This window comes from Dermacentor variabilis, chromosome 8, assembly GCF_050947875.1.
Source record: "Dermacentor variabilis isolate Ectoservices chromosome 8, ASM5094787v1, whole genome shotgun sequence".
NCBI lineage: Eukaryota > Metazoa > Arthropoda > Arachnida > Ixodida > Ixodidae > Dermacentor > Dermacentor variabilis.
The window spans coordinates 13,154,414-13,177,639 of record NC_134575.1 but is presented as its reverse complement, the minus strand read 5'-3'; the positions used below and the strand labels follow the sequence as shown (position 1 = coordinate 13,177,639).

Sequence of the window (23,226 nt, the reverse complement as noted above, 5' to 3'; positions counted from 1 at the left end):
TCAACGGGGGGGGGGGGGGGGAAGGCAGGGGGGTACGCTTTTAAATGCTCCTGGAGTGACCATATAATTGCTATCGCAATAAAAAAAGGAGACGACAAACGTTAAGAAACATTTCAGTAACGTTGCGACCGAGGGGCCGGCCTTCGTCAGAGCCGCCTCCTTTCTTTATATATATATATATATATATATATTTATATATATATATATATATATATATATATATATATATATATATATATATATATATATATATATATATATATATATAACGAGAAGGAAGGGGGTTAACCCCGAGGGGCCCGGATTTTATCATAAGAAGCCAATAAACACTGACAGCAAGCACAACATAGGGGAAATTACTTGTGCTTAATAAATTAAATAAAGAAACGATAAATTAATGGAAATGAAAGCGGATGAAAAGCAACTTGCCGCAGGTGGGGAACGATCCCACAAACTTCGCATGTCGCATGTGATATATATATATCTATATATATATGTGTGTGTGTGTGTGTGTGTGTGTGTGTGTGTGTGTGTGTGTGTGTGTGTGTGTGTGTGTGTGTGTGTGTGTGTGTGTGTGTGTGTGTTCACGTTTTGTTTCATTGACTTTGACATGAGTGAATGTGTGTATTGGTATGCACGACGCCACAAAATGTACGCGTGCTTGTGGTCATACTCTTTCCATGCAACTTTTTTTTACTCTTGCTATTACGTAGAAAATGTATAAACTGAGCTCTGTGTGCTTGCAATCGAACTCTTGAGGCCGAAACGTTGCAATTAAATGTTTTTGCATTTCTACCTGCGCCTGCGCTTTGTTATATATATATATATATATATATATATATATATATATATATATATATATATATATATGTAGCGTGAGAGAGTGTAAGAGGGTTACATGGATTTCTTTTTGTTTCCGCCCAGTCGAGAGCGAGATAGCTGGTACGCCACTGGACAGTCGTAGTGTTATTCTCACAGGAGAAAAGCTTTCGACACCGGTAACTATAATATTTTATTGAGTAAATTGCATAGTTGTGGATTTAGAGGTAAGGTTATTGAACTTCTTGAAAGCTATTTTTCGACTGGGCAAGAGCGCGTTGTAGTGAACGACATCGTGTCTTCTGCGCGCGCTGTCATTGACAGTGTACCTCAGGGTTTAGTCATTGGACCTGTCTTGTTTACACTGTGCGCTGATGATTTTCCTTCGGTACTGATGAGTTCAGAAGCCTTAACTTATGTAGACGACACGGCATCGATATTTGTTGGCGATGACATTACAGAGCCAGAAACTATTGTTAATGATCAACTGATACAGGGCTTCTTTATGGCTTGTGAAGAATGAATGACCAATTCATGTTCAGCAAATGAATTACCCTTTTCTTTTTCATATAAAAAAATAAGGAAATAAATTATGAAAACTTCTGTATTCATCTAGGAAATGCACAACTGCATCGTGCAGCTTCGCTTAAATATGGGGGGGCTAGCAATTCGACTCATCTTGCACCGGCACAAACACCTGAATGTCAGGATATCCTCCAAATTAGCGAGTATGACTGTCACATTTTACTTAGAGCGCGTGAATAACTTGATACACCTACATTTTACGCACTCCCTACTTCGCATTCAACATTCTAAGTGTCATTACTGCATCCACTCTTGGTGCAAAGCATATGCCAGATTTTTATTGCAGTGAAGCTGCCGGGACCCTGGGGATCTTTTCGCGTCCGTCGACAGAAAACTACCATCATTAATGGCTCATACCCTCATAAGCACTGATACCCCCGTAAGCAAGCAAAAATGCAATGGCTCGTAGCCCCGTAAGGCAGAGGCTAAAAATACTTAGTAAACTGAGGCGAACAGTGGAACAGTGCATACATTCTTTGGAATGTATGCACTGTTGCAATGGATGACATTCTCCCAATATCAGAGAATGAATTACGCGGCATTACAAGGAGAATCTCTTTTAAAAAAATTAAATTATGGGGTTTTACGTGCACGCAGGCACGCAGTAGTGGAGGACTCCGGAATTTCGACCACCTGGGTTTTTTTAACGTGCACCTAAATCTAAGTACACGGGTGTTTTCGGCCCCATCGAAATGCGGCCGCCGTGGCCGGGATTCGATCCCGCGACCTCATGCTCGGCCACCTAACCCTACAGCCACTTAGCAAACCACGGCAGGGGGAGGACATTTTTCATTATGTGTATAAATACGTGATTTGACCAGAATTCAAAGAGCTCAGATAGCTATAGACAGCTATAAACTGTCTAATCGGACGTTTTGAAGAGCGCTCTACAACTTTCTAAGTGAAATTTTTTTTCTAGCTTCGTTGCTTCAGAAGTTGGTTAATTGATCTTGACGAATTATCTAATTAAGTAAAATACAAAAGTAGCGTGACACACTACATACAAAAGTGAGAAAGATGCATTTGATCGCGTCGTCTTAGAGTGCGTCGGCATATATTTAAACTCTAGCTAAATTTAGCTGGAACAATCTGTATGTTTGTGGATTATATTATGTTGACTGTTCTGTTGTGACTATATGTTATAATGCATTTACACGATGTATGCACCACACGCTGACTAGAGGCTGTGTTATTAGGTGACAGTATAATTTATATTTTTCAGACTATCTTCTACAGAATTGTGGAGTCATTTAACTTGTGTATTGTATGTACCATACATTTCTTACATCAAAGTGTTACTGTGAAAACGTTGCTTGACAAGTTATGGTGCTTGTATGAAAAAGTTATTTGATATGTAATCCTGAACCCTGTGTGTTATAGGCTAGACGCATTCCAGAGCTAAGGAGAAGCCGGCGCCTTAAATTGTGCGTCAACATCTCCTTGTATCACATGAATAAAAAATAAAAAAAAATGCAAGCAAGGCAGATGAGATGATCGTTGTGAGACAAGATAACGCCCAAAGGGTGCAAACCTGCTTCGGAGTGTTATTGCATCCGAGATCAAATTTAGTGAGGCAATGAAAAAATAAACGGGTTGGGGACGGTGCACAGAGGGGACCTATGACCAGTGTTGTGGCGAAGTAACATGTGTCTGAATGAATTACAGTCCTTGTAAAAATTTTGTAACAAGTGTTCGAAAGTGTCATATACGGGCAACATCTTAAATCATGCGATTTCATTACAAGCGACTGAAGTTACTATTGCGACTGCTCCAGGAAACAGCATCGCTGCAAATTGGGTTGTGATTCTGCGAGGTCGCGCAACTCTGGCGCATTTGTTTTCTGCTATTTTTGGAGCAAGTGTATTCCAATGACAGAGTGAGGGGCGAGTCTTGTTTTCCAATAACGCATCGAGAGCAGATTTCGATCCGTGTACGCGGAGCTCCGCGAAAACACGCGAGAACCGGCGGAGTGGACCGGAACTCCGCGTGACGGGTTTCCTTCGCGCATGCAAGGCCTCCGAGACTACAACGTGTGCTCGTGCAATCTCGGAGGACACAACGCATGCCTTTTGGTCGTTCTACTGCTCATCGCTTTCGGCGGCGGCGCTGCGGTAGCAGTGGCGTTCGCGGTAGAAACGGGCGCTACGGACGACTTGTCGTACGCGCGGCATTACTTTTGTTAGCCGGTAATTACAGCTTTAGCATGGACATCTAGAGATGTTATAAGCATGTGCTGATAAGTACAGCGAACAGCGGAAGCGGATGACCATACGAACGGTATTCTGGACAACTGTATCCGGTTTATCACTTCCGTTCTGACGCTATGCAACGGCCGTGTACGTAGCGTGTGTTGTGTTCCAATCACGGTTTAGGAGCTGATTAGAAGGCGGGTGCTCGCTCGCAGATACGGTGAGCTGTCGGAATCCACCTAACTCCACTTTTCACCCCGGGGAAAGGCTACGCGCGAGAGAGGAAGGACAGGGCGGGGGAGCAAGGAGCAGGGGTTGTTTGTTGTGGTCCCTTCGTTGACTCCCACAGAGAAAAAAAAAAAAGGCGGGAGGACGCCGTGCCGCGCTGTGCTCTGCATTGGTTCTCTGCTCCCGCACTGAGGTGGGAAGTAAAAACAGTGCCTCTTCGTCCCAGAACTTCTCTCTCTCTCCCTCTACGGCGTTCATGGGCCCGTCTCACGTGAGGCTCTGGTGCCGCTGCTGCCGTGCTCGAGGGATACGCGCACACGTTTTCTTGAGCAGTACACTGAGTACACCGCCTCGTCTCCCACGGTAAACGACAGACCGCACGACTCTGCGTGTTGCGCGCATCGGCGGCATGTCTACGCACGCTGCATCGGCGGGTGAGTGGCCGCTTTTGCGTCGTCCGAATTTTCAAAGAATTTGACCAGTTTTCACGTCCTTAGCACGCTCGAAAACGTGACGGTAAAAGAAGAGAGGTAAAGTAACCCTAGTTTATCATTTATCGTGCTCGTTTGCTCTATAAGCTGTGCCTGTTCCAAAGCTTGAACTGCGCGATCGAAGCAGGTGTCACAGAATGTAAACAACTTGGAAAACGAGGCACGAACTAAAACGTGTGTCACGTATGGACCTGTCTGCTATGCTATATTTCTGCTTAGCCGCTCTCGAAAAAAAAAAAAAAAAGAAAGAAAAACTCTAAGGGCTCTCAAATGTCAACAGACACATGTCGAACGCATTTCTAAGCCTTCTGTTTACGTGATTATGTCTCAAATGTGTTTCTGAGTCTTCATATTATTCCCGTTTATTATTGTGCATTTACTTTGGTGATTCCTTTTTTTTTTTGCTTTGGGCATCTAAACAGTAGTGCTATCTCCTCGGCCAAGCTGTTTCTAACATCTTTTAGCCGATGGTTTCCACCAGAAGTCCTGTATTTCTCGAAATAAAATGTATGTATGTATGTATGTATGTATGTATGTATGTATGTATGTATGTATGTATGTATGTATGTATGTATGTATGTATGTATGTATGTATACAGCCTCCAACTTTTTCGACGTACAGTGAAATAAGTGATACGCACTGCGAAACGCGCCGAAACCGAAGGGCGTTATGTATGCACGACGTCATACGGCCGCCTAAAGGAATAATGTACCGGTGGCATAGCACGGGTGAGCAAGTGCGAATGCGTGCACCCTCCAGTTTGCTTAACGCCAAAGACGCCGGAATGAAGTGGGGCAGATTTAAAGCGTCTCATTAACCGCTTCACAAAAGCTGCGCTTCGCATGTAGATTCCTAAAGGTGGCGCTGGATATTCTTGTTTTCCTTCCCCCCCCCCCCGCTTGTTTTTCTCTTGGCTACGACACTGATATTGAGTCCACCCGTTACAAAGTGTTCATTAGCTACAATTCACCAAATCGTCAATCACCATCTTGCTTTGACCGTTTTTTATTAGCTCCGTGGGAAATATTGTGGTAAATAAGTGGAAGAAATAAAGACTGACCTGATTTAGTTACTTGACAACTATGAAGCGCAATACGCCGGGACCAAAGAAAGGAGACGTGGACTGGTCAAGCGCCCTTAGCAACTCTGTCGACTGTAAAACCGCTGCAGTGGCTTAGCAGTTATGGTGTTACACTGCTAAGCACGAAGTCGCCGGATCGAATCCCTGCCGCGGCGACCGCATTTCCATGGGGGGCGAAATGCAAGGACGCCGGTGTCCCGTGCATTGAGGGCACGTTAAAGGACTCCAGCTGGTCCAAATTAATTCGGAGTCCCCCACTACGGCGTGCCTCATAATCAGATAGCGGTAAATTGGCACATGAAATTCCAGAATTAATTTTTTTTTAATTTACCAAATGTAAGAATTGACCCATTTGTGTTGTTGACCGCAGGTATTCGGGGAACGGACGACCAGCCTCGAGGCCCGGAAGACAATCCTCTTTATTTTTGTGAAAGGCGTTTTTTATAAGTGCGCTTCCCGACCAAATCACATTTGCGCAAACAGAAAACGCAAAGCGGGTGTCGACGAGCGTGGTAACCTTAAGATGGAAGTGCGAACGAAAGGCGGGCACTGCAGACATAATAGAGTCGCCTTCCTTTGGTTCCATGCATGCATTACTCTCCATCGTTGACAAATACGTTTCACCGACTGGCCCAATTAAAAGTCTGTATCTTGAAATTGTTTACATAAATTTTTCGTCGGAGCATACGCGTGCCGATGCGTGTGACGCGAAATATTGAAGCATTTTATTCCCGTGGTTGTTTTTGGCTTCAGATATGTTCTCAAAACTTGCCAGGTTGAGTCCTTCTTTGATGAAAAGCAGTTAGCTACACATAAGATCGACGCAAGTGCTATCGAAATCAGCGACGTCATGACGAGCACTGTGGGGAACACTAGGACAGCGCAACCGACCATATTTAGATATTGCGTCCTTTTTACCTTATACTAAAGCCTTCTACTCACGTAGAAGGGCACATATTGCAATTCGTGAAGCGTGATGCGTTAATAGAACATAATCTGCTTCATCTGTAAGGGTAAGGATTGTCCGTATGAAGTGAAATGTAGTGAATTAAATTATTTATGGGAACCGATATCTTCAGTATCTTGCTCCACGAGTGTGTCAATTCGACTGGTGCAGCCAGAAAGCCAGCCACCAGAATGCGGCTGCAGTACGTGCATTTTAATTGAGAACCGATGGGAAGAAGGGCGTTTTGTCGATCCTTTCCTTGTTAGAGAGAGAGAGAACCCTTTAATGAAAGACAGAGATTTTAACCGGCGTATAGACATCGCTGACATGCTACTCAGCGTGGGGAAGGAAATTGGAGAGAGAAAGACATAAGGAAAGAGGCGAGAAAAAAAGGAAGAAGTTAAAAAGAAATGGCTACTGAGTTTTCTGACCCACGGGCAACGGCCAGCAATGGTAGAGCCTTTCAGTGTATGCACCGTCGTGCAGTGATACGACAGAATTCGCCGCGTGAAATGTGCATGAGGGTGACAGAGTACAACTAAAGTTGGTCTAGTTGACCAATGTTTTTAAAGTATATAAACAACAAGTTCATCGTGCGCCTCTGTTGCGTAGGGCAGGCTAAAGGGCCTAAGGCACAGTCAAAGGATAAAGGTCTGTGTAATGGAATGTATGCAATGTTCATGGAGCGCACGCTCGTCGGCATACGCTGGACATTCAAACAGAATATGCTCCGCGGTTTCAATTGAGCCACAGTTGTTGCAGTGCGGACTTGTCACTTGACCGAAGCGGTACTGTAAGCCGTTTCCATAGGTGGTTTTGAGGCGAAGGCGATGATATAGAGCTTCCAGATGGCGAAGAACGCTGGGAGGGAGTCTGGATCTGAGATGTTGGTCTACTGAGTAAAGGAAAGGGTAATGGTGGATAGGCAAGCTGCAGAGCCGATCCTTTTCTTCAGAAGCAAACATTTTAGCTAGTTGGGAAGCATCAGTTCTAGTCAAGTAAATCCGCTTATAGTTTTGGTGTTGAATACATTTTCGTGCCGCTTCGTCTACTTTTTTGTTGCCCAGGATGCCACAATGAGCCGGTATCCACTGAAATATGAGACAGTGGCCCGATGCAATGGCCAGGTGATATAAGTAAGCGATGTCGAAAGAAACAGGTTGATGATTGTTTTTTTTAACAGACGGGTACAAACTTCCTAGTAGTTTGTCGTACTGGCACAATAATTTCTAAATTATGCAGCGGGGCACAGAGGTGTGCTTTTTGAGCCACCCTGCAGGAAACTCGGATGGAACCATTCAACGGGGTGTCCTAGCTAACTTTAGCCAAGCTGTTCACTGAAAAAAATATATTGAAAAAGCACGGTGCAAGACATGATTTTAGGACATATATGATGTTCGGACGTCAGAGGTCTGACGGCCGAACGCCGTAGACTTTATAACTGCACCTCGCACCGCGTTTTTTAAATATCTTTTTTTCATTGAGCACCTCAGCTAAACACAGCGCTACTACTTGTCTCGTTTCTTGTTTGTGGGTTGTCCTGGGTGTTTGCGCTGAATTCTTTTCACCTTAAAGAAAGCTTGGCTAAAGTTAGCTGGGGAGCCCTGTAGAGATGTGCGCGATTTTTGTTGCCAAGAAACGCAAGCGCAGAGTAGATACATACTCAAGCATGCTGCACATAATTGCTAAACTATAGTGCTTAGTTTAGACATCAACAAATTCTGCTCTGCATATCTACCAAGACCTCTATAGGCATACTATGCAAGTCACCTGAAATGTTTTCACAGAGCTTTTCTGGATCATTGGTAACGAGAGCATTGTCGAAGCTGTCGTTTTTCAACCGCAAAAGGTCGGATCCACTGTCCTGTGCGATCAGTTACGGGTGAGCTTGCGTCTGTGAGCCAGAAAAGATGGAGACGCAGCACACCATCACCATCAAATATGCTAGAATAGATAATATATCGCCTGAATGTTTACACTTGCACAGTATCACCAACCTCATTTTCACATGATTTACATCAATGAACTCAATTTTCTTCAGTAAATGGGAACCTTTCGTTTTTCCCCCACTTTTTATGCCATGGGGAAAAAAATACAATAAACAAGATTTTTTTCCCACAAGGTTCTCTCTTTTCTTTTTTCCATGTCTTCATATCTGTAAGCAGCGCTAATGATTCGCATTTCAGCAGCAGCGCCGTAACGCACAGCATGGCGAGCGGAAGAAACAATATCCTGTATGGCACGTGCTGCGATTTAGAGTCGGAAATTTGGCTATTCATCTTGAGGCATATGTGTCCAGCTTCTCGCATGACTAAGCACCGGCGTGCTAGAACGTAGGACAAAGCTCGGCTGAACGCTTCAGGCTCAAGCGAACGTTGATACAGGCGCGCGTTTGCTATCGTTGAAAATGTCTTGTCGGTTGGACGTCCTTTCTACGGGACGGCGGCAGCATATTTTAGTCACCGGGCGCCTGCCCCGTGTGCTGAGGCCACTGCATGCCACTACAGCAGACGCGAGAAGCGGCGGGCAGTTTAGGATGTCAGCAGCTGCGAATGCGCGAGATTTGCCAGGCTACCAAAGCGGCCACAAGTAAATGATGAAGACTAGGTTTAAAAATGTCGATGGCAGGAAAATTCACTCATAATGTGCACTGCGGTCATATTATGTACGAAGATCCCGGTCAGACGAGTTGTATCGTGAAATAATCGTGCCATGCCCCCTTAAATTTGCACGTGATTACTATCTTCTGGCGCAGATGGCACACCAGACGGCTGAACGACTGGTCCAGCGTGCCGGAGCATCGCATCGGACATGTCGTCTGCTGCACTCCCGCCGGATGCCAGATGCGACAGCGATGGTGCTAGAAAGCGTCCCCGTTACCTGCATCCCGAATGTGCCAAGAGGCATGGCGGCAGATGTCAACTGCTGCAGCACCGATGTCAGATCAACGAGTTTCTTCTTCTCGCTGACCTGGAGCTGTGTGAAGATGGCCGAGGAAGAAGCGGCGGGGACGCCCGACTTGCAGTCACCCGAAAAATCGATTGCAGGTTTGTCTTCTACAGCTCACCTGATGACCAGCGTGAGTCGCTGAACGTCGCTCGAGGTCTGCTTTTAGAGCACCGCTGTATCACCGCCGTGGAACTGAGCTGTATCGCGATGAACTACGGTCCGTTGCTGGCGGCGCTTGAACGCAATGACGCGGTGAAAAGCTTGACTCTCTGGTTGAAGAGTGACGACGTGATAGACGCCAGCCTCTTCATGCTGACCGACACACTCTCGCGGCTCGACGAGCTGATCTTCATGGATTGTTTCTGGTATAAGAAATGTAAATCGACGATTTGGGTGGAATGCGTGTTGCTCGAAGAAAACGTGGCGCACCTGACGACTCTGAACGTGGCTCACTTGGCAATGACAGAAGCAGCGGCTGCTCGATTCATCCTGGCGCTGGTGCAAAGCCAAACCATTGCCGATCTCACCATCGGGCGGGACGTGATGTACTGTAACGATGGCAGAAACTTTAGCCGGTACCTCACCAAGCAAGGCACCTCGCTGAAAAAACTCACGTACTTGATAAAAAGTACCGACATTTTCCCGTTCTCCAGAAGAGACGTGTTAGAGCGTCATGTCAACGCTCTGTGCAGGATGACAACTTTGGAGGAACTGAATTTTGACTTTGACGACGCGGACGCGGACAGGTAAGTTATTCAACTGCTTCGATTATTCTCAACGCTTTGCTTTGCGCCGCTACTTATTGCTCGAATATTTTTTTGCGTTGTCATTATCGATGATTGATGGCCACCATCGGCAGGAGTTCTAGTGGGGCTCAGGGCAACACTTTCATGCGCACTCTGACTAAAAAAATAGATAAGGCACATAGTTGGACAGTATGATTAGCTGAGTACGTATAACACTTCAGAGTGATTCCAAATCGAGGTTTATGGCAGGACAGAGAAAATTCTTGAATTACCATCTATGTCAGTTTCCTGAAAGGCTGGTGGTGGTGGTGGTGGTGGTGGTGGTGGTGGTGAATTGTAGCAACAGGCGGGTTTAGCCTGGCGAACAAGGCCGGCAATTGCTCCGCCCGAGCGTCTCGCACAATACCGCTGAAGGGTTTCACCATAGGTCTATCAAGCCAGTCTCTCTTAAGAATTCGATGAGTAGACGTGAAGTTTCTTTGCGGGCTATAACTGATCCCTCTGGAAATATAAGGTGTTGCAGGCTCCAAACCACCTTGAGCAAGAAAAGTTGACAGAAAGCGGCAGTCGTGTAACGTCCCTGCAGTAGCAATTATTTTCGAAGCTTGCCGTAGCACTGCAGGCCGACTAAAATAAATAGATTATCTGTGACAACTGTTTGTGTCTCGCCGTATTTTCTGACCATATATGAGGCCAATGAAAGCGCAGCGGAAGATAAGTTTGCTGTTTAAGTGAAACGTAGAAACGAAAAAGAGCAACGTGGCGCTTCGAGGGCTGTTTTAAAGGTCGTAACAAGAAAATACCGACCGTGCCACCGATTAATTCTCTTGAAGCACATTAGTACAGTGGGCGTGTCCTTTTGTGTGTCTTTTCTGGCTTTTTTATCCAGTGCTGGCCATGTCGCCGTCAACATGTGTGTGCCGATTCCGGCCAGCTTCGGAGACGGTCTACGTAGGCAGCTAAGAGGACAGCCTATTTAGCTTACGCATCTTGTCCACACATTCTTTTTTCCAGCGCAAGATACTGCGCCACGTATGCCAAATTGGTGTCTCCCAGCTTACGGCGCCTGTGGCTGCCCCGCACGCCCTGCCGCGAGTGGGTGTACGACCAACCGTCCTGGGACAACTCCGAATGCATGGAACTCTGGCTCACAGCTCTACGGAAGCGTTCGAAACTGAACGAGCTGCGGATCGACTTGTGGTGCTTCGCCGAACCGCAGTGCCTCGCTTTCTTCGAAGCAGTCGCCGACAACGCCACCCTGCGGCACGTTGTCGTCCGCCATTTGCCGGTTGCGGCTAAGCTCGACGCCATGTGCAGCGCGATCCGGCAACTCGGACTGAGCGACCGAGTCGTCGTCGAGGACCAGTACTACTGCTACCGAAACATGTGGTCGCTTCGGGAATGCACCGAAATTGCCGGCGTGACCATCCGCAAGCCGTGCGCCTCTCTCGCGCAGCACGCATACCTCGAGGATGTACGAGCAACGTTCGAAGTCCTCAGTCGCATCCGTCACCGCATCTCTCTTAGGGTCGACTGCGACGGGTTCGACGTAGCCACGTTCGCTGCCTTGACGGCGCTCATACGGAGCCGGTCTGCGCTTGCGGCCGTCGAGCTGGACATGGAGTACGAGCGGCACGACGTGCAGGACTGGCAGCGACGCGACGCGCATGCAAGCGAAGTGCTTTCTGCGCTTGCGTCCAACCCGAACCTCACCAGAGTGAGCATCTACGGACTGCCACCGCGGGTCTACGACTGCTTGCACGTTCTTGCAACGAGCGCTCGCAAGAATCGAAACTTGGTTCACGTCTGCATAACTCCGCTCGTCGCTCCCGAGGCGTTTAGCAGTGATTTCGGCAGCCATGGGGACGAGCGCAAGAAGGCATCGCGAAACTACGAGAACTTCGTTCTGGTAAACATACAGGTATGACTGGGGTTACTGAAGCGAGCTTTTCTTTGTCTACCTCTTCAGGGTTTGGCATCACCAGCTAGTTGGGTTAGCTGGGTCAATCGGCTCAGTGGTAAGGCTTAGCGCACAAAGTCACCATTTATTAATCATTTAATAAACAACAACTTGTTCTGATAGATTGTCCGCTATTGCGGCATGCGCAGTGGCGTTTACGTAATACCGATTTAGCAGGCGCTGATAGTGACCTCTTGTGGAGGTTTGTCTCAACACAATATCTTATAGACAGGTTTCAGTATTTCTTAACTGTTCTTTCCGAAAAATAAATATTTAGAAAAGTAATTTCGGCACGATTACGCCGCTGCCGAAAGTTTGCACCAGCCGCGAAGCGGAATACCCTTGTAACTGCAATAGCTGTGTGTGTTTGAGTTCTGCACCACCAGGTAGCGCTAACAACCCGGCCGTTTACGTGAACACACCCGATAATCTGGTAATCCGCAAACGGCATCAGCTTACCGGACACGCTAAAGCTGTCAAAAAACTGCTAAAACTGCTGAAACTGTCAAAGGCAGCGATAGCTTTGAAATACGCTGGAGTTCCGTTGTTCGGCGTTTTATACAAAGTAGCTTAAGACAGAAAGGACGAGCGTGTGACCAATAGAGGAAAAGAGTGGCACGATACGCAGATTACACAGTGTAACCCACGTGACCGCGGATTTTATTTGCTGGCAGTGTTACCAGGCAGCACAAATAGGCGCCTAGCCCAAAGCTGAACAAGTTGTAGCTCAAACATACCCAAAGATAAGAAGAGAGCCGCAAGATTTGCCGTAAAATGTAGCCATTTGTTATTGGCAGGTTCGTGCCTCTATGTACACTGAACCACACCACGACAACTACAAATAGTGCGTTACTGAAGGTGAACCCTCGCGTACAACAACAGTAACAGCACTTTACACCGCTTCACTTTATATATTATATTGCGGTGGTATTAGATTAAGCCGAGAAGTCGTTTTGGTTGGAAGTTATCACAGCATCCATACCACTCCTTGAGGCCTCAGCGAACATGGAAAATCATCTGTAGTGTGCGTGGCCAGTTTGCTCTTGTGAACCCTATTTCATGGTCACGGAGAGCAGACTAAAACCTCTGTTCACTGTAGCGTTCGATACAGGCATGCAAGGGATGACAAAGACCAATTTTGTCAGATTGAGCAAAAGAGGCTCACCGCAGCGTTTTTCCGCTATGGTTCGCCAAAGCTAATCGAATTTTCGCTCACAGTCAGAAATGGAAGCTTCGCCTGCGGAACTCCTTGCTCCATTTCAATTTTGGATTACGTCACCTGTTGGTTCGGCGGCAGATAGCTTCCGCACAGTTGGAAAATGACATCTCGCGAACAAAAGTGTACCTTATACGAAGCTTATGATTAGCTCCGAGATCTCGGGAAGCCTCTTAACGGGGGATTGAACACAAGCCGCAATATACGTGCGACAGTGGCCTAACATGCGGTCCTTTTCACAATCTGCGTGTGATCTCCTGCGAAAAGCATTCATAAACACAGAGCACATGGATGCAGGTGAAGCGATTGCATTTCTCGGTCAGCAGATAGAAGACGCATGCTCACCGAGGACTATCTTCGACAGCATTGACCAATCACTATCTTCGACAGCATTGACCAATCAAGGAGGTCCATGACTTCAAACAGCTTGGTCGGGTCCGGATTTCGGGACTGAAACAGCCTGTAACCATGTCGAACTGCACGATTAACGGCCGAACAAAAAGCACGTACAGGTATTTCCTATCATCCCGATGCGTGTCACACGTAAAACGTGATGTGTATCATCCTTCCGATGAATGAGCAGTTTGGAAGTTCAACTTCAGCTCGTTCCACACCGCTCAAGTATCCCGACTCACAGCGGTGGCGATACTCAGCCACACCGTGTTACACATGTTAACAAGTTTGAGCGGGGTACTGTCCTTAACGGAGACGTCAGATTAATCGATACTGCTGCTCTCCCTTGGGAGAACACGAAAACCGGCTATTTAGAGATTTCCTGCACACGAAACTTGGCGTTTGCCTGGCGATCACCGGTCGCCTCGCAGCAAGCCAAGTGCAATGAGCGGCAAGTGCACTTCGCGAGAATTACATGAGGATACGTTCATGAGAATTACATTCATCAGCGAGCACAACAAATGGCGCCTCCTGTGCATTACACTGGCACCGTCTGTACCGGTACGAACACGCTGAAATGTTGAACTTGCTTGATTTCAGAAACGACTTCGGCGGCAAAGCGACACCATTGGCAGATGCATCGGTTAAAGAAACTAGACCCAATAATCGCGCCGCGAAATTGGCGCTCTTGTGAGAAAAATATTGCACTATTCCAAGCACAAGATCTGTTCGTAATTTCGTCCACAGTAAGAGGATAGATACTGTCCTTGTCCAATGTCCTCAAGTAGCTTGTCGAGAAGTGTAGTACCGAGGAATTCGGTAACGATGGCGGGACATTTCGTGCCCGTCCTAGTTTAACAATTAAAATACACGAATTAACTTTATTAATTACATTACGGCGCATATTTTAATCTATAGTGAGTTTGCAAGGCATATACACTTGGAACGGATTATGGGGATGACACCGGTTTCGAGATATGCGCCGTGGAACTTGCGGTAAAAATGCACTTTTGTTCAACTTACTGTCTTTAATAAAATGCTGTTTTATGTGTTGAAGCACATAAGTAAGTGGAACGCCAATGCATTTCGTCGGAGCTTCCCTCTTGGGCAACGTCACTAGAGTGTATGCTCAGCCGTTGAAGAGTTTATAATTATTTAAACATTTTTAGTGAAATTCATAATCGTTACTTATTTTCTATTGTTTTCATTCTTTCCAATGATCTAAGTTGTTTTCACGGAATTCCTAATCGTCTTCCAATTCCATCCGCATTTTGGCCAATTCCCCATAGTGGGTATGAGCCAGTGACAGAGAACAAACAAACAGACAGACAAGCAAGCAAAGACAAACAAACTGGTATTCTGGTCCTCCCGCTGTTATGCAGCTTTTTTTGGTTTTGCCATTTTCGTGAACCCACATTCATCAAGAATCAGCAAGAACATGTTTGCTCGGTCACCTGAACTAGGTCACCGCCTACTTCATCGCTCATGCTTAGGCAACGTGCCTTTGGAAACTCGAACCACCTCAAATGCTGCAGGGGAGCTCAACGGCGGAATTCATTGACTCGGCTGATTCATTGATTCATTAAAATCATTGAGTTAATAGGTGCGCGTTGTTGATGTTTACCGTTTGGGAAGCTCCCCGGTGCATCGAGTGAGTATTTATTGCTCCGACTTTACCAACTTCTGTCAAAGTGGAGCACGTGATACACCGTATCCGACAATTCGTTCCGAGGTCATTGGAAACGTCACAAAATCGGCCAAGTAAGCGCTGTGCCTAGAAATCAAGTGACCTACCAGCGTTGCGGTGGATATATCATTATTACCGCCGACTGTGGTGCATCTTCGTTTAAATGTCCCAACTGTCCTGGTTCAACACCGAAGAATTGCCGGAATATGCAACAGGAAGTTCGTATTCTCCGAAAAATCGCGAGAGGCAAACTTCCCGTAGAGAGGCTGCTCAATCAGTTCGCTGAGATAAACAGCGCTTGCGATCATAATAATAATGATACCATAATAATGCTGAACTTGCCTTCATCGCTGTGCATCCCTCTTCTATGTCATCATCACCAGCAACCCTTGTCGCACCTTTACGTCCCCGTTCCCCATCCCCCTGTGCAGAGGAGCAGGCTATAGCGTGCTAGCTCAGGTCGACTACTCAGCCTTCCTTCAGATGAGTTATCTCTCTCCTTCTTTTTTACTTCAACCCGAAATCTTAAATTCCATGTGCAGAAAGCTACGAGAAGAAACGCAAGCCGTGTCATGACAGCGGCAGGCTTTGTTCTGCGCCGGCAAGACAGCGAACACGGTGCACGATACCTCGAGACCATGCACGACCATCCCTGGCTCCTGGAGCTCGTGCGCGAGGGTGCAGCGGTGTCCAACGGCGAGGCGAAGGCGATGGTCAGCGAAGCCTTCAAGGCAGTGCGGTGCTTCGGCCTCGACGAGTTCATGAGGATGGCCGGGGTCGTCAGATCGAAGGTCGAGTGCGTCCGTCCTCGTCGCACCGAGGTTCAGCTCGCCGACATCGGAGTGCATTGCTGGTTGCACATCCGCCAATACCTCAAGCTCGAAGACATCATGTAGTTTGAGCACATCTGAGTGAGTAAAACGCCGTGTGTTTTTTTTAAAATTTACTATTGTACCAAGTGTGAAAGAAATCCTCAATAATGTGTGTTGCGGATATAAACTATTTCATCATTCGTAATTCCTTAAGTATTCTCGAAGGATGCTGCATAAGGAATCGGTTGTGCAGCGCTAAGCGTTAAGTATTAGCGCTGTCATGCTACTTATGAAGCTTGAAGCTTTGTGAGCAAGAAATCACATGCGCTGCAGTAGTAAAAATCGTTCCGATTTTTTGGCTGCTTTGGGGAAGAAGCAGGAAACGCTCTTAGTACAAATGCATAGGCGGGCCACTAGGAATGTGTGGGCAGTGCCACGACATAATGTTGGATGCGGTAATTATGTAAAGCGGGGAAGTTTTTCTGCTTCTACAGAACTTCTGAATGAGATGAAGGGTGGCGACGATGAAAAGACTGTGAGAGGTTATACGCATATTGCTTCCTAGGATGAAAATGCTGATGACGTTTGGCTGTTTCTTTTTTAACTGACATGAATCTTTTTGTGGTGCCTACTTCAAAAGGGGTCTTAAAGTATGCGCTCATTTTAACTTCGATGTCATGATTTCTGTGCAATTTGTTTACATTTGGCGGAACGTGCGTTGTAATGAAGTTGGGGGTGCGAGCGGCCGCGAAGGTGACGAGGGTGGCGATATGGGCTTGTTAATCGGTCATCATTGAAAGGTATCTGTATAGCGCAACAAAACAAGGACACGAGAAGAAACGGAAGACGAAGACAAGCGCTTGTCTTCGTCTTCGTTTCTTCTTGTGTCCTTGTTTTATTGCGCTATACAGATACATTTAAATGATGACCACGAATGTTATACGGCTGCAGTGCCGTGCAAGGTTCCGGGCGAAAGAGAGCGACGTCAGAGCGTTGAGAAAATTAAGTTTTGTGCACAAATTTACATTTCGAGGTTCACAGGAATGGCTCCATGGTTATCGGGGCGCACTTCATGCCAAAGTCTTTACATGTCCGAGCACCGTTCACAACACTCAAGCTCTTCTTTTAAGCAGTTGCTTTCCTTCTTTCCTCGACGAGGGAATTCAGTGTACTTTTCTCGACCCATTGAAGTCGCCACACATTTCTCAAAGTCCCACCCATGGCATCGCACCAGCCCTCCGGACTCCGCCTCTGATTTCCAACGTTCGATCCGCCCTTGATTTGTAATGGAGAAGTAATTGCATGTGGAACAGTTGTCGACGCTGTTTCCACGGAGGTCGTCGGCGTTAGCACTTTGCAGCGATTAGTCGGCTTTCCGTAACAACCAGCTTGTAGCGATTTTCGCCTTAACTGTTGTAAAGTTCCCATGTAGACATAATGACTATCGGTTTATTGCGGCATCCTCAAGTAAACTTCTTCTTCTTCTTCTCTCCTGATCCTTGGCCACTGGCGATGTGGATCGCTACACTCTCCCGGCCGGCTGTCGTTGCCCTGCCGCTGGTAATATGGTAGCATGCATTTCCGTCAGTGCCTCTTCAATTCTGCTATACTTGGTCAATTATAATATATAGTCTTTAACGGTCATTGCTGCTTGTCTGTTTTAGCAACCAAGTACGGACCAATGAATGAAGTTTTCGAGTCCGTTCCTTTTCTGACCAATATCATGGACTCAGGGTCAATCTCCGGCACCTTCGTTTTATGGCGTCGATCAAAGTGTATCTTTATAGTCATCCGGTATTTATGTCGCTGCCGCTGGGTGTTGGGACGCTACCTTAAGTCAATCCTGTCGACTGCGCCAATGTAAAATTTCTGTGTAGACATGGTGACTCTATCGGTTTATTGCGGCATTCTCAAGTGAGCTTATCTTCTACTTCTTCTCTCTTGATCCTTGGCCACTGGTGATGTGGATCACTACAACTTTAACTACGCTTCCAAGGAATGCGCCGGAATTGAGGTCGTCTCAAAGGGAGTCTTTTTTTTTTTGGCTGTCCGTCAATAGTCGGCACCGAGCCTCGTTGTCGTCCTGGTGGACACAAATAATGACTTCGCTGTTTAGAGACGCAACGTGGCCGGTGGCGCACTACAGTTCGTGGTCCCAGAACTTGTTCCCAATGGTCAACTATGGGTCTTTAAAGAGACGAAGAAGCGACACGCAGGTTTCGTCACCAGTTCTGTATGGTCAAAAAGACGATGATGCGACGATGACATTCCATAGCTGCACGCTGGCCAGTGAAGCCCTTTGTACAGAGGGAACGCCAGGCACAACAGCCTTAGCTGACGTTTTATAAAAGCCATCATTCTACATTCGACGTTGAGGCGATAGGAATCTATGCATTCCACTACATGATTAGATAAGGTAATTTCTACTTATTTGCAACCTTTTACTTATTGAACGAATGCGTCGGGCATTTGGCGAAGGAAGTAAAGTTGGTTACGAGTCGGGATGAAAAAAATAAATTTGAATTTATTTGAGCACAGGGCCATCAGCTAGCTATCTTACGACACAATTGAGATCTTTATCCGGGGTATTTCGTCAGATGCGTTATAGAAAAGCTTATGTAAAAGACGCAGTTATCGGTAAGCATGCAGATGTTTCAAGCTACAATTGGCAGGTCGACAATACGCATGAGCTGTAAGAGAGACTTAACCTGGATCTACTTATTATGTACGAGCGCTATATATGCAGTAAAACTTGGCATAACAGTTTGCTTTGGGTTCAAGTTTAAAAAAGGACAATTCAGCATGGTAAAGTAATTGTGTGCCATAATCACGAAGAACGTAATTAAGGTAAAATGCTATCGGTTTCGACGTCGCCGTCAAGGCTAGCACCGAAGTTGGAGACAAACTGACCCGCTTGGTTTTGCAGTATCTTAAATAGATTAGACTTAGCTGAGGGATCAGGCTGAAAGACTTGAATCAATGTGCTTCTTATTATCGTTTAGCGTCTATACATATGAGCTAATGCGGAATGTCTGCTGAAAATTTCTTTTATATAAAATGCTGATTCAGATGAAAAAAGAAGAATGAAACAGTGAACAAAGTAATGTCAAGCATAAGCCAGAGGCTGAGAAAAAAAATTAACTTTTCACCGCAAGTGCAATGTCGCTATACTTTGATGCGAGTTTGCACAAAGCAGAGGTATGCCTTACAACACATCATCATCATCATCATCATCATCAACCTGGTTACGCCCACTGCAGGGCAAAGGCCTCTCCCACACTTCTCCAACTACCCCGGTCATGTATTAATTGTGGCCATGTTGTCCCTGCAAATTTCTTAATCTCATCAGCCCACCTAACTTTCTGCCGCCACCTGCTACGCTTCGCTTCCCTTGGAATCCAGTCCGTAACCCTTAATGACCATCGGTTGTCTTCCCTCCTCATTACATGCCCTGCCCATGCCCATTTCTTTTTCTTGATTTCAACACACAATGCCCCCCTGCAATGTCAGGGGAAGGCCATGGTCACAAATGTCCGAAACTGCGTCCGGGTCATTCGTGTAACTGAAAGTTGGTTCCGTCATTTTCACGCGTCATCGATACCACATGGAGTGACTATTACGTAACAAAAAAGGCCCTTTATAGATGATTGCTGAAAAAGTTTTAAATTTATTTGAATCAATCAAATTCATAAGATGAGAATGAACATCATGGTTATTGAGCTTCCAAGGTTCGTTGATCAACAATAGTATATCGGTTGGTTGTTCAATGACGCGTGTATCGCCTATTGAGCGTAGGAACAATCATTATTACTTCCTTGTTGTCTTGGGTGATGAGTGATTGCGATGTTTTTTTAGTGCTTGATGCCTAATTACCTGCCAGGACGGCGTTAAAAGAATAGCATCGTGCATTAAGGAAAAAGGAAAGGCGGGGGCAGGAGAAAACGGGCACGATCCACGAATGCACGCTTATGTTGTGTTCTTGTGCGTGTTGTGCAACTCCGCACGAGGGTGTAGAGATTGACTATAGACGATTGATCGAGCTAGACGGAGCTTTCAATAACGAGGAGCTCGGGGTGAGACGAGACGTTGTCTTGGCGCAGCATGGGCAGACGCTTTTGCTGCGGAAATAAACGCTTTCCTCCACCGGACGCCGGCTCTTCCTTCGCGTTGCCCACGTGTGCACTCGAGCCATCGAGGGATGCCGTCACGCACCATCGGTCATCCATCCATGACTTACGGACACTCGAGGCGCATTCGCAACGTCGCCGCCGTGCTGTTGGAGTTTCGACGCGCATGCGCATTTCACGCGTGGAATGCTCTAAGCATAGAGTTTCTTACAATAATTATTTTATGAAACTCTACGCCTCTAAGGTCTGCACAGGCGCGAGAGTCGGGTATTGCGTTTGGCTGGGGAAAAAAACGAGGAGGCCATGCTCGCCTCAGTCGACTGTGGAGCATTCCACGTGCATCTGCTGCTATGATCATTGTGTACACAAGCATATAGGCCGAAGTAATTGCGTACAGTCCGCTACAACGGCATGCCCCATAACGACATATCGCCGTTTTGGCACGTACAGCCCCGGAACTTCCTTTTGTTTTCTGCCTTTTAAGTATTTCTTTCTTTTTTTCTGAGAGTCCTTGTGCATACCACGTCGTATTACATACAGTGGCCCGAGTAGGATCTCGCGCACCATTGAGGTGCGACGCCTGTGATGCCCGGTGGCGGCGCTCCATACGTACCACGACAGCGAGCGTTGAAAGATGCCCAATAGCTGCAAGGGTGTTGTTTCTGTTGCACTGCAGCAGCCACCTCGCGTGGTGTGTGGAGCCAACACGTCACCCCCGCTCATTCTTAGAAGACCATCCGAGGAGTTTCAACGCGGCGCTAAACCTTGCTGTCGTTTTCAATACTTCGTAGATGTTCTTCTTTTAGTCCGCGTCTTTGTAGCGCTCTTTTCTTTTCTTTAAGTACGTTAAACCAACTCGCCGACATCAAGCTTCTGCTGTTTCAATACTTCGCCCTTTTTGGCGAAACTGCCCTTCTTTAATGTGGTTTGTAATGAGGGCCGACACGGAAGCTAGGACAACGTCGCAGCACCCACAAACCTCATAGCAATAAAACCAATTAAGCTGACCAATGGGTGTCCCGAGCAGCATATCTGGGCACGTCTATCGAGAAGCTATAATCGTCGCTTTAATTTGACATCCCTGTCTTACTTTGAATCGCCTATCTTTTATTCTTCTACTTGCAGCTTGCTGTTACTCCCGGTGAAGCTTTCAAGAATAAAGTAAAAGACATGCGAGACTGTCAACTGCCACTTCGTGTACACAGCGGCTCCAGCCAGAGACGAAGACGTTTCAGCAACGGCGGTTGCGATTGCGCGTTATTGTCACCTTGAAGATGCTGCCGGAGCTCGACCGACTGTGACAGTGCTCCTGGTCCGCATGCCCACCGACTTGTCCCGGCGCCCTTGCCGATAACCAGTGGAGAAGGCAGAGAGTTCGCACTCAGCGTATTTTTTCTTTCTTTTTTTTTTCAGGCAAGGCCTTGTACAGATATGCACCCTTGTCCAGTTCCCAGATTCGTATGAAGAACAAGCGCACTATATACAACGCTCGTCGATTCATAAGCAAGATCAGAGCTCCGTTCTAAGTCACGCTCCCATTCGTATCTCTTCGCACGGACTGCCACGCTCCGCTCACTGGCGGATCCGGTCTGCTCACGCTTGCGTACTCATTCACTCCCATAATCACGTGCACTCACCCTCATCATCCGTCACTGATATTCAAGCTATACGGAACGGCTCAACTCATGTGGAGACTCGTGCTTCTCAGCACTGAATCACGTCCACATTCTGGTGCTTTCACGCTCACCCACAGGCATGCGCGCTTCCGCCATACTTACACATACCGAGTAATTAATTTGAGTAAGACCCATTTCACCAGCGTGATTAAATGCCTTTGATTATGAGTGAGACTGGGTGATTGCGAGCATGCGTTGGAGCTTTTTCGAGTCCGGGACTCTGAATGAGTTAGCGAGTCCGTGTCACTCATGTGATTCCATGTTTTTTTTTTTTTGAGTTTGGGAGAGTAAACGTGAAGACTAATCTAGGTGGTCCCCAAAGAATGTGAGTCTGCGTGTGCACGAATGATGTCCGTTCGGTCCAGTAAGCTTGAGTGAAGACATGTGCAGGCTTATGGGCCATTGAATAAAGATATGAAAACATGAGCCGTCCGATGGTCTGTTGTGCAGCCAAGGGCTCGTGGAGTGTATACCTATTGAGTTACTTTACAGATTCGTATTACGCGTGTGCTTCTTGCGCCCACCGGTTGCGAGTCTTTGTGAGCGTGCGCCTCGGGCGTGGTTTCACTTGCGTATCCTTGGCGCCTATGCGCCCTTCGATCGTAAAGGAAGAATATATATATATATATATATATATATATGTAAGCGAGAAGAAACGCGCCAAATATGTCACCCTCACCCAGGGGTATTATTATCGTTTGTGAACGGCCAAGTTTGTGTTGTTTTTTCTCTAAGCTCACTGGCATCGCTTAGAAAGTGTCCAACCTAACTAAAGTACGTGTTCGGTACTGCTTCAACGCCTCTCCCGACCACGTGTGGCTCGGACATCACCCGCGCGTGTCTCCGCGGCTTTTATCTCTAGGATCAGCTATACTCGGTGCGTCGCGTGAGAAGAATGGAAGGTGAAATGAATGGTTAGCATGTGCAAGCCCAGCCGATGGTCGGCGTGGAATTGATACGGAGCCGTCTATTTTGTTGCTCGGACGCATGAAGCATCGAGCAACATTCCGGTTTTCTGCGTATTTGTAAGATATCGCAAGAAATATTAAAGCTTAAATGATCACTATTGTTATACCACCGTATCTAAACTGCCGCTCCACTTGGGGAAGCTTTTAAACTGTGCTGACATGGGCGCGAACACCAGATGCTATCTGCGCGCAACTGATACAGCGCACAAAGCATGCTTATAAGGCGTCATGAAAAAAGAAAAAGCAAAAGAAAATGCAGATAACGTGTTCCCTGAAAATTATGCGGGTCTTGTAAACTGTGGCAATCGACGTAAGCGAAGCTTTCTGTGCTGTTTGCTTTGACTGACGATAA

At 46.6% G+C, this 23,226-nt stretch overlaps 1 protein-coding gene across 2 annotated transcripts; it reads left to right on the top strand.

Annotated features, from left to right (window-relative positions):
- Positions 1–3,705: 3,705 nt before the first annotated feature.
- On the top strand, positions 3,706–22,332 carry LOC142589655 (uncharacterized). Of its 2 annotated transcripts, none has more exons than XM_075701185.1 (5): positions 3,706–4,255; positions 9,096–10,035; positions 11,050–11,956; positions 15,834–16,202; positions 21,356–22,332. In XM_075701185.1, exons 2-4 carry the CDS (start codon positions 9,152–9,154, stop codon positions 16,185–16,187), a joined length of 2,145 nt encoding a protein of 714 aa, XP_075557300.1. In that variant the 5' UTR covers positions 3,706–4,255; positions 9,096–9,151; the 3' UTR covers positions 16,188–16,202; positions 21,356–22,332. The 2 variants fall into 2 exon arrangements, with proteins under 2 accessions (XP_075557300.1, XP_075557301.1); XM_075701186.1 differs by having other exon boundaries at positions 3,732–3,813.
- The last annotated feature ends 894 nt before the right edge of the window (positions 22,333–23,226 follow it).

What these genes read in the sequence shown, in the direction of transcription:
- LOC142589655 (XM_075701185.1), top strand. Translation starts at nt 9,152, where the DNA reads ATGTCGTCTGCTGCACTCCCGCCGGATGCCAGATGCGACAGCGATGGT. An exon ending in GACGACGCGGACGCGGACAG is followed by an intron (nt 10,036 to 11,049) that starts GTAAGTTATTCA and finishes TCTTTTTTCCAG; the next exon opens with CGCAAGATACTGCGCCACGT. An exon ending in TCGTTCTGGTAAACATACAG is followed by an intron (nt 11,957 to 15,833) that starts GTATGACTGGGG and finishes TTCCATGTGCAG; the next exon opens with AAAGCTACGAGAAGAAACGC.